Source organism: Nerophis ophidion, linkage group LG20 (genome assembly GCF_033978795.1).
Source record: "Nerophis ophidion isolate RoL-2023_Sa linkage group LG20, RoL_Noph_v1.0, whole genome shotgun sequence".
Taxonomy (NCBI): domain Eukaryota; kingdom Metazoa; phylum Chordata; class Actinopteri; order Syngnathiformes; family Syngnathidae; genus Nerophis; species Nerophis ophidion.
This window is the reverse complement of record NC_084630.1, coordinates 2,616,085-2,633,145: the sequence shown is the minus strand read 5'-3', so window position 1 is coordinate 2,633,145 and position 17,061 is coordinate 2,616,085. Positions and strand designations below refer to the sequence as shown.

General features: G+C 40.5%; 2 protein-coding genes across 2 annotated transcripts in view; one reads left to right on the top strand and one right to left on the bottom strand.

The window, feature by feature from the left end:
- LOC133538635 (calcium uniporter protein, mitochondrial-like) overlaps window positions 1-1,276 on the top strand; it is a 28,773-nt gene extending 27,497 nt beyond the window's left edge. The window contains exon 8 of the mRNA XM_061880303.1: window positions 1,057-1,276. Coding sequence (XP_061736287.1) covers window positions 1,057-1,134 — 78 coding nt within the window. The 3' untranslated portion in view covers window positions 1,135-1,276. The remainder of the gene's footprint in view (window positions 1-1,056) is intronic.
- LOC133538636 (caspase-6-like) lies at window positions 1,179-16,716 on the bottom strand. The gene is made up of 8 exons (XM_061880304.1): window positions 16,559-16,716; window positions 16,278-16,322; window positions 13,093-13,135; window positions 12,877-13,026; window positions 12,733-12,809; window positions 8,917-9,092; window positions 8,698-8,839; window positions 1,179-4,692 (listed from the first exon to the last, which is right to left on the bottom strand). Exons 1-8 carry the CDS (start codon window positions 16,587-16,589, stop codon window positions 4,457-4,459), a joined length of 900 nt encoding a protein of 299 aa, XP_061736288.1. The 5' UTR covers window positions 16,590-16,716; the 3' UTR covers window positions 1,179-4,456.
- Window positions 16,717-17,061: the final 345 nt, after the last annotated feature.

Sequence of the window (17,061 nt, the reverse complement as noted above, 5' to 3'; positions counted from 1 at the left end):
TTGACATGCAGTGGCATTTTAATAGTGCCCTTGGAGCTAAATGTTAACAGTGCACATAAGCAGGGAGATGTTTAACCGCCCATTAGCCTACACAATATCATTATTTTAAAACATGTATATATATATATATATATATATATATATATATGTATGTCTTAATTAGATTATCCAGAGAATAGTGCTCGATACCGTGGTAGAGCGCAAAATATGTGTGTGGGAAAAATCACAAGACGACTTCATCTCTACAGAACTGTTTCATGAGGGGTTCCCTCAATCGTCAGATTTTCTGAAAATCTCCTGACGATTGAGGGAACCCCTCATGAAACAGTTCTGTAGAGATGAAGTTGTCTTGTGATTTTTCCCACACACAAATACATATATATACACAATGTGTATATATATTAGAATGTATATATATATATATATACACACACACATATACATATATATGTGTGTGTATATATATATATATATATATATATATATATATATGCTGTGCTCTAAAGTCACTAAAAAAACAATGTTGGCATTTTGCTTTTAGTTGCAGTTTGCTTCTTTTCACTTTCACATGTGTTTTGTACGTCTGAACATTACTAGTTGACTTCTTTAGACACATTTATGGCTGTAAAGAATGCTAAAATGTTACTGAAAAATTGCCTGTAAAGATGGCAACAGTTTTTTAACAGATTTCTTGTGGCAAAAGTTGTGCCAGAAATCGAACAGATTTGAGGTTGTTTTTTCATTTTTAAATTGAATTGCAACTTCCGAAAGCAATATACGTAGTTAACCATTGCATTTAGCAAGCCAGCAATAAATTGCATTTCCTGCAGGCATCACACATTTATGTGGCCACTTGTTGCTAGGCAGAGTTTATAGGGCTTAGTCATAACCGCCTCACAGGACAATTTGATAAAGTTCTTCTCTACAAGCCACGCCCACTCTGCGTTTTTTAATGAGAATCGACATAGACTTCGGGAAAAGAATATACATTATACTATTACATCCCTGGTCTGTAATATATACACTAGACATAAGAGTCATGTGACTGTGTTGCAGGTGGAGGACGATTTAAAACGCTTACGTAATCCGACCCAACTTCAACTGCCAATCGAACAGATCCAGCTGAAGCCGTGACATCATCATCACCAACGTTTACACACCAGAGCAAAAACACACCCTTTGTTTATTTTCATAATGATGCCTTTTTAATTGGAAACATTTTGTGGGGGAGGGGGACAAAAAAGTGGACTATTGGAATAAAAGTCATTTTGCTGAATTGCCTTCTGTCCTGTTGTGTTAAATCTGAAACAGATTATATCGCGCTGAAGCGACCAGTTCAGTTCAGTTCATTGATAAAAAAAATCAAACAAAGGAAGGATAATACAAAAATCAACATACAATTCAAGTAAATCATGAATGAAAAGTTAAAAACGTATTTAATGAGCCTATTTTCACAAATACACTAATTGACTTTCAATATTGGCCATTTTTTCAATTAAACCAATAATGTCAACATAATTTGACTCAGTCATATCTTTTTATCGTCATGATTTTTACTTTGTGTGTTCCATAAACTAACACCTTTGAGTGAAATACTTCTTAAAACTACAGTTTCTTTTAGATTAAAATTACTTTCTCTTTTTAAAAATGTGTTTTGAATGTAGAATTGTTGCATGTGTTTTATTTATTCAGGATGTTTAGGATATTATACTCTACTAGTTCATTAAATTTCAATAACTTTTCGTACATTGGATTTGTGGGGTTCCCTGTATTTCCAGTACTGATTCTTACAGCTCTCTTATGCAAAAGAAAGATTGGGTTTAAATAAGTTACCCCGTACTTCTACACAGGATGTTAGATATGGAACAATCAGTGAGTTACACAAAATATTCAATGCTTTTTGATTCAGCAATTCCTTCACTTTGTGTAAAAGAATAATAAATTTTGATGTTTTAACCTTTTTATCATTTATATGTAATTTCCATGACAAATTTGCGTCAATCGTAACACCCAAAAACTCGATCTCTTGTGTTCAACTACAAATAATCAAATTTAGTTTTACTAGTATTCAAAGACAATGTATTTACTTTTAATTTTGACACATTTATTTTCCACCCATTAGTGATATTTGGTCCTGAATAAAATGAGGTTGTGTCGTCCCCAAATAATACACTTTATCAGTTTAGAAAACATTGTAATATCATTGACGTACATGGGAAACCGTATAGGTCCAAGGACGGATTTTTGTGGTACTCCACAAGTAATATTAAAAAGGAGTCATATGTAATAATTTCATGTCATCATTAATTGGCCCTGGTATGTCAAAAGGCATTAATAAATCATGTTATTTTCTCTTTTAATACCTCTATGACTTTTAACAGTAGTTTAGCCGGGAGATGCTGATTTCAAAATTAGATTCACAGCCTCGAAATCTTATTATTTTCAATTTGATATCCCGCCCTCTGCCGTTTGACCAATTACAAAGTCCTTAAGTGTATTATATCATCGTTGCCAGTTACGCATCGCCACCTTCGTCGAGCTACTGCCACTGGTAAAGTTACTAAACATGTCAGACCTTAGTAAATCTAAAAGGCGTTGTTACGATTCTCAACTTATTCATGACAAAGCCAGGAACAAAACGAGGATTTGTATCGGGGATGCTTTGGAAAGATGGAGAAGATTTTTTTAATCTGTTGCCAAACTTGCTAATTTCCTCTTAGATAGGTAAGTCAGGCATTTATGTTTTCTTATTAATTGAAATAAATGGAAATGGACATTTCGTATGTAAACTATATTGTCCAATACAGTCTCTTATGTTCGTGCAACAAATGCTAAGTGTGATGGTGCTTAGCTCCTAGTGTATTGTTTGGCATGCCAGCCTAGTCAATGACACGTCGGCATACAGGCTAATGGAGGAAATATATGGCCATTACCCTTTATGTCGCGGTGTAATTGAACTGACAGGTCAAAATATATTTTCAAATAAAACCTGTGCATATGGGTAGTCTCAGTTCCTATTTCGTTGTCAATATGCTGGTACGCTGAAGAAATGGGTTCCAACATTAGCACGGCTGTCATCATGGCAATGTGAAAGGTATAAAGACAAATCCCATGATAAAATAATTCCTCATTCGTGTAGCTTATAGGCATACCTTGGTAAAATGTCTCCTCTTTATTTTTGGGCATACATTAGGCTGCTAAGCATGCTCTACTTATTTTCACCAGTATAACCATTGCTGTCGTTGGGTGTAGTTAGTTTTAGTCTTTGATAGTACTGACAATAACCATATGATTGCAATTTGTTGTGATGTTGTGCGCAGGAATGACGTTCTTCTTCCTGAAAATGGCCTAATTTCTGTGTGTAATGTGTTGGTTAGAGATATGCTACTGACAAAACGCTTGTCTATTCACTTATTTTGAATCTGAAGGAACTCTCCTGAAGGAATCAATAAAGTACTATCTATCTATTATGGTCCCAGAACCGCAACACCTAGTAAGAGGCAGTGGAAGTTTGAAGTTCTTTAAAGTAGCCCAGTTGATAGATCTGGATTCGGCTGCGTATCTGGCAACCTTAAGTCAGGGAGAGAGGGAGGGGACTACAGAATTTTGACCTTAAATGCATTATCATTTCTGGCCACATTATTACATATGGCTCCTTTAAGTAAGGCAGATGTCCTACTGTGAACTTCCACAGACGGTTTTCTATCTTTTTTTTTTGTCTGTGACAAGTCAGGCTCAGGGTGGCTCTGTTCTTCCTGAGTCATAGAACGTGTGACGATGTTATATTACATCCACACAAGTACAAAGTTGGGGAAAAAAACAAAACTCCCTGAGGTACTTTCTAAACTGGTCTCAGTTTCAGTTGGTTTTGGAATGAACATTTGAGCGTAGACACAACATACACAAAAAAAACATGAATTCCCTTTTTCTCGTAGACATGTTGATGTAGATGCATTTCCAACGATAAAGTCAACAAAATCACAAAGGTGAATTTTGTTGATGTTATTGACTTATGTGCTAATCAGACATATTTGCGCAGAGCATGACTGCTAGCTAATCGATGCTAACGTGCCTTTCTCTTTCCATTTTTTTATTCAAATGAAATGATTTTGTTTTTAATTTGGGGTTTCGATGAACTCCGCGGCTAAAAGCAGAGCATTTACAGTATGTCTGACACGACCCATTCATAAGGAATTTTATATCAAAACGAGCGGTAGCATCGTGACCATTGGGCGGAGTTGCTGAAGAGGGGAGGTCACCACTTATTGGGTCCTATATTGTGGTGCGCAATAATTGACTACCCTGCAGCGTAAATACTGGACCCGACGCTACGTCACATTGGAAACCGATTTTTTTCTTTGAATTACCCATAATTATTCCAACATCATTGTCATGTCAACTAATGGACTGGTCAGCCGTATGGCGTTCCAAGTTTCCACAAAAATGTGTAGGCGGGTTACTTTTTGGGGTGGAAGTACAGCTTCTTGGTGAGCATGGAAGCGAAGCACGGTACCTGCTTCTTCCCGATGGCCTCCCTGTCCTTACTGTTCAAAACGGTCCTCATTGACACTTTGCGGTTGACCAGCGTCAGGAGTTCCGTGAATTCCAGAGACTCGCCGTACCTCTTAATGATCTCGCAGAGATCCTGGATGTACCACGAGCCGTTTACAGTTTCCCGGTGGGAGTAGTAGCCTGGATAGGGGACACAGAAGACATCAAGGGTAAGGATTGACCGATTATTGGCGCCAATATTTGGCATTTTGACATAAATCGATCAGCCTTTTATCGGTACTGGACCATTTTTTTCTTCTTCTACAACTACAACAGAAATACATCAGCAGATACAATATATACACATATGATAGCACTATTTAGTATCAAAAAAATTGTGACAAGTACAAAGTACCCCGCCCTCCCCCTTTTCTCTCCTTTCCCATGAATTGATTAAGTGGACCCCGACTTAAACAAGTTGAAAAACTTATTCGAGTGTTACCATTTAGTGGTCAATTGTACTGAATATGTACTGAACTGTGTAATCTACTAAGACTTTCAATCAATCAATAATTGGAGTGCTGATTGCTGGCAGCACATCTCATTTGCTTACAAGAGCTTCCATTTTTTTTCCTGGAAGTTTTTGTCCTTCTTTCCTGGAATCTTCCTCCCGTTTTGTGTGTTTCTGGTACTGCAGCGATCGCAACACTCACAGCGTGGGAGTGCTGCAAGTTTTCATGTTCCGAGATTCAATCAAATGATGCTCCAGAGATAGATGGACATGAAAAAATATATCACTGCCAAAAAACTACTCTCTGTGTAAAATGACAAATAGGAGACTTAAAGGCCTACTGAAATGAGATGTTCTTATTTAAACGGGGATAGCAGCTCCATTCTATGTGTCATACTTCATCATTTCGCAATATTGCCATATTTTTGCTGAAAGGATTTAGTAGAGAACATCCACCATAAAGTCCGCAACTTTTGGTCGCTAATAAAAAAGCCTTGCCTGTACCGGAAGTAGCAGACGATGTGCGCGTGACATCACGGGTTGTGGAGCTCCTCACATTGTTTACAATCATGGCCACCAGCAGCGAGAGAGATTCGGACCGAGAAAGCGACGATTTCCCCATTAATTTAAGCAAGGATGAAAGATTTGTGGATGAGGATAGTAAGTGAAAAACTAAAAAAGAAAAAAAAAGACAGGGCAGTGGAAGCGATTCAGATGTTATTAGACCCATTTACTAGGATGTATCTGGAAAATCCCTTATCTGCTTATTGTGTTACTAGTGTTGTAGTGAGATTATACTGTCGTACCTGAAAGTCGGAGGGGTGTGGCCACGGGTGTGGTGACCGCCAGTGTCTCCAAGGGAAGCCACAGAGGAGGGAAGAGAGTCGCAGCTGCCTCTTTTTACACGAGGAACGACGCAAGTTTCGCTCATGTCTACGGTAAGAGCCGACTTATTACCACAATTTTCTCACCGAAACCTGCCGGTTGACATATGGTCGGGAAATATGTTCGCTTGACCGCTCCGTTCAATGGTAAAGCTTCACCTTCGGAAATGTAAACAAGGAAACAACGGCTGTGTTTGTGTTGCTAAAGGCAGCTGCAATATACCGCTTCCAACCTACATTTTTCTTATTTGACATCTCCATTATTCATTGAAAAAATTGCAAAAGATTCAGCAACACAGATGTCCAGAATACTGTGTAATTATGTGATTTTAGCAGACTACTTATAGCTGGGATCCGGCTGGAAAAAAATGTCCGCTACAATCCGAGACGTCACGCGAACGCGTCGTCATACCAACGTTTTCAACAGGATACTTCGCGCGAAATTTAAAATTGCAATTTAGTAAACTAAAAAGGACGTATTGTCATGTGTTGCAATGTTAATATTTCATCATTGATATATAAACTATCAGACTGCGTGGTTGCTAGTAGTGGCTTTCAGTAGGCCTTTAAATAATACGTAAATAAGTCGTTTCTGTAACATCCAAAAACAAATTGTCAGCCAGCTTGAATATGTCTCACCTATAAGCTACCTGAAGGATCCCAGTTTATTCAAATGTTTGCACAATTTAGAAATCACAAATGTCATATCAATCATGCCATTAAAAAATCATTGATGTAAATCATGTTATACATTGAGAACAGGAATTTAACCTACTAAAAGGGACAAGCGGTAGAAAAATGGCTGGATGGATGTGTTAGTAACTGCTATGAAGTGGAAAAGGAGTCGTATTAAATGAGCTTTGCTTCTTCCACCTCCTTTTTGGACATTTTGTTAAAGAGAAATTAAAATATGTGATGTATCATATTAAAATTGTATTCATGTTAATATGAACTTCAACCAACAACTCATCATTAAAACGCTAGAACATACCGGCGTAGTGAGCTTACGTTATTCTCCCAAGGAATTTGAGTTATTAGACATTTCCGGTCTGACAGTTTTTCACAAGACACATTTCATGCGTTGTTGTTGCACTAGTGAGCCACGGATGAGGAAATGCTGCTCCGCGATTGATTGAAATAAAGTCTGAATGTCATTAAAACAGCTAGCTCCATCTTTTGACACTTCTTCCACTCCCGTCCTTGCACGCTACACCGCTGCAACAAAGATGACGGAGAAAAGACGATGTCAAAGGTGGAACACGCAAATAAGACCACCCACAAAACGGCGCATAATGAAGCGACTGTCAGAAAGCAGCTGATAATCTGTAAAACATCATCCATGCAACATTTTAACCAAAGAACCACCATTACATGTCATGTAGACCACAAGGAAGTGTTTTACATTTAGAAAAAAAAAAAAATAATATAACTCCTTTTATACCCCTTATAATCCGGTGCACCTTTTGTATGAAAATAGACCTGACAAGACCCGCTCATCGGCAGTGCGCCTTATAATCTGGTCTACCCTATGGTCCGAAAAATATGGTACTTAAAGCCTTGCCCAGCTCTTTACTGAGGTGTACTATTCATGTTTAACTAACTTTTTTTGCAATGAATTAAGTTAAAGCAGGGGTGCCCATTACGTCGATCGCGAGCTACCAGTCGACCGCGGGGGGTGTGTCAGTCGATCTCCAGCCAGGCTTTTAAAAAAAATAGACCTAAAAATGAGTGATCATCAATCTTCACCAAGACGTCACTTAAATGACACTCACGGTACCGGAGGGTCTTGTGAGATGACGCTGGCTGCTGCAAGATCATTATTATGAAAATATGACCGAGAGGAAGGCGAGAAACACTTTTTATTTCCGAGACTCTTATTTTGTTAGCACAGGCAGCATGAAGCAGGGCTTTTATTGTGAAGATAGGAAATGTGCAGTCGGCCTTTAGAGTTTTGACGGAAGGGACAGCGCGAAAGTCTCTTGAAATAAAAAGTGTTTCTCGCCTTCCTCTCTGTCATTTTTTCATAATAATGAAGTGGCAGCAGCCAGCGTCATCTCACAAGACCCTCGGGTGCCGTGAATGTCAATCAAGCAAGCTACGGAATTTGCCGCCAATGTTTTTCTTGTAAAGTGTATGGAAGCTGGATGAATTAGATGCCAAAAACCAACCACTTTCATGTGGTATTGTACAGAAAGGACAACTTTTTTTCTCCTCCAATTGAAAATGTGGGCGTTATCATCATTACTGTCTGATTCCAATCAATGCAAGTCATCAGAATCAGGTAATACACCAACTTATATTCTTGTCTTCGTGAAAGAAAGACATCTATATGTGTTACACATGCTTGTATTATCATTAAACACATTTAACTGGGTTAGGGTTAGGGTTAGGGTTACAAAAATGTCTCTTTCATAAATAAATAAATATAAATGATATATATAAATGAGGTAGATCCCCTCGAGTTGGTCAATTGAAAAGTAGCTCGCCTGCAGAAAAAGTGTGGGCACCCCTGAGTTAAAGTATCCATGATTGTCACACACCCACTAGGTGTGGTGAAATTATTCTCTGCATTTGACCCATCACGCTTTATCACCCCCTGTGAGGTGAGAGGAGCAGTGAGCAGCAGCGGTGGCCGCGCCCGGCAATCATATCTGTTATCAGTATCATATCAGTGCCGGTATCGGCCCAAAAAAAAGGATGATCACGTCTTTCAAAGGCAAATTGCAGGTCTGCTGGAGGGACTTCTAGACTTGGTAGGTCAGGTATTCCCAAAACGGAACATGATTGAGTGTCATGGAGTGGTCAGCTCACCTTCTGCCACAGAGTAGCACATAATGAAGTCGGCCCCAGCCGGGAGAGTGTGGACGGCACAGGCGTCCACCGTCACCTCGTTTGTCTTGATCTCGCTGTCCACCTCGTCACAGGGTTCATCGTGCTTGTCTCCACGGCACGCCTGGCGGAAAGAGAAAGAGACGTATTTCAACTAAGAGCGCTAACAGATGAAGTTAAAGCGCTGTGGGGCAAGCGCACCTGCAACACGAAGATCTTGGGTTTCCCGACTAGACTTTTGCACTTGTCTCCTTTGAAGAGCGACGTGATGTGCTGGATGCTGATCTTGCCGTCGTGCGTGTAGACGTGCTCGTCCTCGCCGTGGCTCAAGAAGATGAGCACAAAGCAGTCCGCGTCTGAATGGTCGGCCTCGGCAGCTGGGGGAGAATCGGATTTTATTTGTCAAACACGACGGTGAGTCAAGTGGAGATATTTTGTTAAAGCCACTGAATATTTATTTTGGCAGCCATTCATAGACAGCCAGGAAACCAACATAAAAACACAACCAAGAGGTATATTAGGTTCCTCGAAGACTAGTCATTGTCAACAAAGGTAATTGAAAAAAATCTGTACTTCAAATTGTCTTTTGATGTTTGTTAAAAACATTTACATTAGCTTCATCGATACCTTGTAATCGGCTACAATGTTTAGGAACGAGATGTCCTCTCAAAGTTGTCTTGGATGTTTACTAAAACTCAAACAATAGGTACGTGAGGTTCTAGAAGACTTGCAATTGGCGACGATGGTTAACTAAAAAAAGTACAGTACAGGCCAAAAGTTTGAACACCTTCTCATTCAATTCGTTTTCTTTATTTTCATGACTATTTACATTGTAGATTGTCACTGAAGGCATCAAAACTATGAATGAACACATGTGGAGTTATGTACTTAACCAAAAAAGGTGAAATAACTGAAAACATGTTTTATATTCTAGTTTCATTAAAATAACCACCCTTTGCTCTGATTACCGTTTTGCACACTCTTGGCATTCTCTCCATGAGCTTCAAGAGATAGTCACATGAAATGGTTTTCACTTCCCAGATGTGAAGGCACATTCCCGATGAGCGGGTCTAGTGAGGTCTATTTTCATACAAAAGCATTACAGGGGGCATTAAAAGGGGTCATAAGATTTTATTTTTTCTAAATGTAAAACACTTCCTTGTGGTCTACATAACATGTAATGGTGGTTATTTGGTCAAAATGTTGCATAGATGATGTTTTACAGATCATCTTCAAGCCGCTTTCTGACAGTCTCTTCAGGATGCACCGTTTTTTGGGCGGTCTTATTTACCGTATATTACCAAATAAACGCCCTTTGGCAAATAACCGCCCATGTCATTATAGCCGCCTGTGGTCTGACCCCAGCTTGTGAATTAACCGCCTCTTCCTAATAACCGCCTATGTCCAAATAGCCGCCCATGGGGTGTTATTTGCATAATTTAGATTAAAATCATATTGATTTCATTAAGCCCAATTTATAAGCTAAAAGGAAAAGCAAAAGTGCAGTAATTACGGTAGTTACAGTAACAGCAGACGCGTGAAGTCCAGAGAGTTACATGACAATCAAAGGCTTAACGAAATCTGTGCCGTTACGTGGGGATTCTGGGTAATCAACGTATTGCGATCGGTCACCGCATATATCGTAACAGACACTCAATGACTACAACAAACCCACGAGGAATGGTTTCAACATGGCGAGCAACAGTAGCAGTGAGTTGAATGAACAGGACACCGGAACACCACAGCTGATGGTCGGGAATACTTTAAGGGGGAAGAACAGAAAGTTTGACTTAAAGTTCAAGCTAGCGGTTGTGAAGTGTGTGGAGCAGAATTATGGTTTGGCAGCAGCCAGGCAGTTTAACATTGACCCAAAACGTGTACGAGAATGGAAACAAAAAAAGGGATAACTACTATCTCAGTCGGCAATCGATGAAAAAACGGGCTTGCTTATCTGGTGGAGGTAGGAGGAAAGTATGCAACGCGCTTGATGCTAATTTGTGTCAGTGGATACATCACGTTCGTGGACTAAACCACCGTGTGTCCCGCAAAATGATCCGCATTAAGGCCAAGGAGTTGTGTGCCACCGCGAGTGACACGAGAGACACCGGGCTGGCTTAATCGATTCCTGCGTCGGAACAACTTCACCCTAAAGGAGGAGAACAACTTTTGCACAGAAGGACGCTCCCGTCGAGAAGATACCATTGTAACCAAATAATGGCCTGGTGAAGGCCGGTGAAAAAATAAATAAAAGCCTTGTGCAAATAACCGCCTGCTTCTTTTAAAAGCCTGTCTCCAAAATCGATTTTGTGAAATAAACACCCTGGCTACCATTTGGTAATACACGGTACATGGCTATCCTTCGGCAGCGTCTTCTCCCCGTCATCTTTGTTGCAGCGGTGTAGCGTGCAAGGACGGGAGTGGAAGAAGTGTCAAAAGATGGAGCTAACTGTTTCAATGACATTCAGACTTGATTTGAATCAATAACGGAGCAGCATCTTCTCATCAGTGGCTCACTAGTGCAACATCAACGCTGTAATGTGTCCCGTCAAAAACCGTCCAAATGGAACGCTCTAATAACTAAAGTTCCTTGGGTGAATAATATAAACTCACTACACCGGTATGTTTTAGCGCTTTCAGGGCGAGTTTACTGACAGATATAAGAACTATACACTACTGTATATTAGAAATGGCAACAGCGGAGGATGAAAGTCCCACAATAAGAAGATAGAGAAAAAGAAGAAGCTTATCGACTATGGTGTCTCCACAGACTACAAAAGCGGAAGCGCGCAAATTTTCAGGACTTATGCAGATCCCAAATACACATCAGCAGGTACCAGAAGGTAAGAAAAGTTGCTTTTACATAATATTGCGAAACAATACGCCAGGTAACAAGTCTTACCTTATACACACACCATAAAAATACTCGTATGTTGAAGCACAGTACAATCCATCAAGTGGTGCGGCTTAATGGTTCATCAAAGTCATACTTAAACATTTTGATAGACTTTGTGTAATGTTCTATATTTTCAATGGAACATATAAAATGTTGGTGTTGTTTACTTGAGTCATATTGCAGTCTACATGTATCTCTTATGTGTGACTGCCATCTACTGGTCAGAATTATAATTTCACCATGTACCAAATAAAATAGCTTTGAGGTCGATAGGCACAACCGAAATGATTGCGTACATTAGGCGCACCGGGTCATAAGGCGCACTGTCGAGTTTTGAGAAAATGAAATGATCTTAAATGCGCCTTATAATCCAAAAAATACGGTATACTCTCAATTGTCTTTTGATTTTCACCAAACTTGTTATCAGCCACATTGTTACTCAACAAAACATGTAGTCCTAGTTGTCTTTTGATATTTACAAAACTTATACCGAAACACAAACAATAGGTTCTTAAAAGAACTTGCCAGATATGATTAAGAAAAAATGTTATTCACGAAAAATTAAACGTTCGCTTTATTGAAGCCGTAATTGTTTCAATGTTTTACATATACCATATTTCCTTGAACTGCCGCCGGGGCGCTAATTAATTTAAAACCTCTTCTCACTCCTGCGCTTACCAAAGGCATGCGGTAAAAGTAAGCATGCGCTAATTATTTTAAAACCTTTTCTCACTCTGGCACTTACCAAAGGCATGCAGTAAAAATTTGAGTGTGATGTAAGCTTGGACCTTAAATCCTACTGAATAGCTCTTAATCTTCTTCCCTTTATGCGATTTCAAATTACCGGTATTGAAATCAGTCTCCTCCATTTTGAAAATGATGACAGGGGAAGTGTCACTCGTGACGTCACGAGTTTGACCAGGCGGTAATACTAAGCATGCGCTAATTATTTTGCAAAGCGAGTTTGACCCAGCAGTAATTCAAGGCAGGTGCATACTATATGACCTGCAGCAATTCAAGGAAATATGGTAAAAAGTATACTGTAAATTTTACAAAAACACATACATCAAAGTTCTTGAATGAACCAAAAGTGTATTTTATGTTTAGAAGTGAGAAGTGATTACCCTCATGGATTTTCTCCAAGACTTCCTCATTTTTGTAGTTTTCGTAAACCTTCACCTCGAAGTTTAGCGCCTTCAGCCTGGAAGAGACCAAAATACAGCGTGATGCATCGCAGGAAGCTAGGAAAAAGGAGAGATTTAGGGTACCTGATCTCTAAATTGTAACGGTCCGTGATGGTTCCGTGTCGGTCGTTCAAGCCCAGACGCCAGAAGAAGCGCTCTTGGTTGAAGATGAGCGCCAGGCCTCGACGCTTGTAATCCATCTTGTACTCCTGGCGGGGGTCCAGAAGTGCCTCGCTTTGGGAACATCGAACATCGCTCAATGACAACCAAAAGGTGGACATATTGATCGGGGAGGTCTACCTTGTGAAGGCGTCTGTCTCCGTCAGATTCAGGCTGGACGTCGCTGAAAGACGTGACATGACGAGAATGAACACATGACAACATTGCACAAGCGGGGGGGGTTGTCAGACGCCAACTACAGGTGCACAATAAGCACGGCGGTCACAAGCAGGCATTGTTGGGCCAGCTTAGAGTCATGGCGGCCTTCAATAGATGGTGGAGAAAGATGACACCTCACCCAGCTTTTTTTTTTTACAAAAGAAGCTGGTTTTTTTTTTTTAAAAGTATCCCATCCATCCATTTTCTACCGCTTATTCCCTTTGGGGTTGCGGGGGGCGCTGTTGCTATCTCAGCTACAATCGGGCGGAAGGCGGCGTACACCCTGGACAAGTCGCCAACTCATCACAGGGCCAACACAGATAGACAGACAACATTCACACTCACATTCACACACTAGGGACCATTTAGTGTTGCCAATCAACCTAAAAAAGTATATTGTCCTGATATTAAACGACAACACCCCCAAAATGATTACAAATGTTACCAACTTTTTAATTTATATGACATGAAAACCATTTTAATACCTCCATCATGGCTTAAAAATTGACACAACAGACGAGCCCTTTATAAAAATAAAAAGGTCCCTGTTTGGTCATCTTAAGATATAAAAAGGCAGCAGAAGAACCATGTGATTCCTCCCAGCCCATCAGTACAGTAAGGTAATGACAATATTTAAAAATATATGCTTGAATAGATTGAAAACAAATGTACTTGTAACATAGTGTAAAGAAAGTAATTTAATTCAGTAAATTGTGTATAGTAGGGCAAAAAAGTATTTAGTCAGCCAGCGATTGTGCAAGTTCTCCCACTTCAAATGATGACAGAGGTCTGTCATTTTCGAAAATAAGTATTTGGTCAACCATTCAAAGCTCTCACTGATGGAAGGAGGTTTTGGCTCCAAATCTCACGATACATGGCCCCATTCATTCTTTCCTTAACACGGATCAATCGTCCTGTCCCCTTAGCAGAAAAACAACCCCAAAGCATGATGTTTCCACCCCCATGCTTCACAGTAGGTTTGGTGTTCTTGGGATGCAACTCAGTATTCTTCTTCCTCCAAACACCACCAGTTGAGTTTATACCAAAATGGATACATGGATGATACAGCAGAGGATTGGGAGAATGTCATGTGGTCAGATGAAACCAAAATAGAACTTTTTGGTATAAACTCAACTCGTCGTGTTTGGAGGAAGAAGAATACTGAATTGCAATTGTGAGAATTGCAATTCAAATTCGAATCGATTTTTTTCCCACACCCGTAGTAATAAACATAAATAGTTAATTTACAATTTTAGCAGACTTGCAGGTGAACCGCGAGCATTTAGAGCAGGGGTGTCAAACTCAAGTTTAGACCGGGGGCCACACGGAGAAAAATCTACTCCCAAGAGGGCCGGACTGGTAAAATCACGGCACGATAACTTAAAAATAAAGACAACTTCAGATTGTTTTCTTTCTTTAGAAATAGAACAAGCACATTCTGAAAATGTACAAATCATAATGTTGTTGTTTTGTTTTTTTCATTTACATGTTGCGGTTAATAGAAGTGCTCAGAGAGTATGGGGTATCGGACTGTCTTATTGTGGCGGTCCGCTCCCTGTATGATCAGTGCCAGAGCTTGGTCCACATTGTCGGCAGTAAGTCGAACACATTTCCAGTGAGGGTTGGACTCCGCCAAGGCTGTCCTTTGTCACCCATTCTGTTCAGAACTTTTATGGACAGAATTTCTAGGCGCAGTCAAGGCGTTGAGGGGTTCCGGTTTGGTGACCGCAGGATTAGGTCTCTGCTTTTTGCAGATGATGTGGTCCTGATGGCTTCATCTGACCGGGATCTTCAGCTCTCACTGGATCGGTTCGCAGCCGAGTGTGAAGCAACCGGAATGAGAATCAGCACCTCCAAGTCCGAGTCCATGATTCTCGCCCGGAAAAGGGTGGAATGCCATCTCCGGGTTGGGGAGGAGACCCTGCCCCAAGTGGAGGAGTTCAAGTACCTAGGAGTCTTGTTCACGAGTGAGGGAAGAGTGGATGGTGAGATCGACAGGCGGATCGGTGCGGCGTCTTCAGTAATGCGGACGTTGTATCGATCTGTTGTGGTAAAGAAGGAGCTGAGCCGGAAGGCAAAGCTCTCAATTTACCGGTTGATCTACGTTCCCACCCTCACCTATGGTCATGAGCTTTGGGTCATGACCGAAAGGATAAGATCACGGGTACAAGCGGCCCAAATGAGTTTGGGTCTCTCCCTTAGAGATAGGGTGAGAAGCTCTGCCATCCGGGAGGAACTCAAAGTAAAGCCGCTGCTCCTTCACATGGAGAGGAGCCAGATGAGGTGGTTCGGGCATCTGGTCAGGATGCCACCCGAACGCCTCCCTAGGGAGGTGTTTAGGGCACGTCCTACCGGTAGGAGGCCACGGGGAAGACCCAGGACACGTTGGGAAGACTATGTCTCCCGGCTGGCCTGGGAACGCCTCGGGATCCCCCGGGAAGAGCTAGACGAAGTGGCTAGGGAGAGGGAAGTCTGGGTTTCCCTGCTTAGGCTGTTGCCCCCGCGACCCGACCTCGGATAAGCGGAAGATGATGGATGGATGGATGGATGGGTTTATAGTATTGTCTTTATTTGTTGTTATTTGTACTTTCTGAATAAATTATTTGATAATGTTCATCAGTCAACACATTTGTGTTATTTTTCAATCTCATCACGATTCAAAAATTATATCAAAATCTAATTACAGGATGTTTTTATGTAGTTTGCTTATTTTCCTCGACTGATGTACTAACAAGTGGTTAATTATTTGTTTTACATATGGGGCATCATCTGCAAAATACAAATAATTGCTATTGCGACATCTAGCGGACACATTTAGAACAGCGGTTTCTTTCATTCAAAAATGTCAACTAATTTTTAGATCAAACTCATAATGCGGACCGGATGAAACCGGTTGGCGGGCCTGATCTGGCCCACGGACTGTATGTTTGACACCCCTGTTTTAGAGTGTACTTTGCACTGAATCATCAGGTATTTAAACAGCATACACAGGCCTCGTAGAGTTAATCATTACAAAAAGATTTTTGTTTCACTTTCGACGTCTTTATCTTCTGCTTATAATAGGAATTGTAGTCGGTTTTAAACTTTTTTTTTTACGAAAAGCTTACCCGTGCTGTCTGTGGTGGTTGTGTTGTCCATGGCGACACGTTTGGCTTAATGAGGAAAGAAGAACAAATAATAATTAAGATTAGGAAAAAAAACCTACTTCGTATCTTTATGCTACTTTTTGAAAAATAAAAAAAAGGCGTGACCATTGACAGCGTTCACACGTAAACAGTCAGCCTACAACTTCATTGTCACTTTTCACGGACTTGAAGGAGGTTTTCCGTCCTTCCGCAGACAAGAATGTAAGAATATCTTTTGAAAAGAAGTTGTAAAGATGTTTTACCTGCACGCTTGTCTTCTGTCACGTACGACATGTTTGCACCTTCGTCCTGAGTGACGACGCTCCCACAGGCCCCGCCTCCTCCACGCTCATTGGTCAAGTGGCGGATAGCGATTGGCCTTCACGTCTGTCAATCAACAGGCTCTCCTCCGCATTGGCTCTACATAACCCACACTAAAAACTAATAACACAGGACGACGTGTAATAATTACACACAAGTACATCAAAAACAAAAATAGCTATTTGGTTTGTTTATAAGAGTAACGTGGAGTTTCATATGATGAATGACAAGCTACAAACTTCCGTCCTTTTTAATGAACCCTTACCTTTGTCTCCTAGCAAGACTTCTTCCTTATTGCCTTCCCTTCCTGGTTTCCTCGTTTCCTATGTCCTACTAAGTCAGTGCTTATTAACCTTGTTGGAGCTACCAAAACCCACCTAGTTTCATATGTGCATTCACCGAACCCTTCATTAGTGACAAATAAAATGTTTTGTTTTTTTTTCAA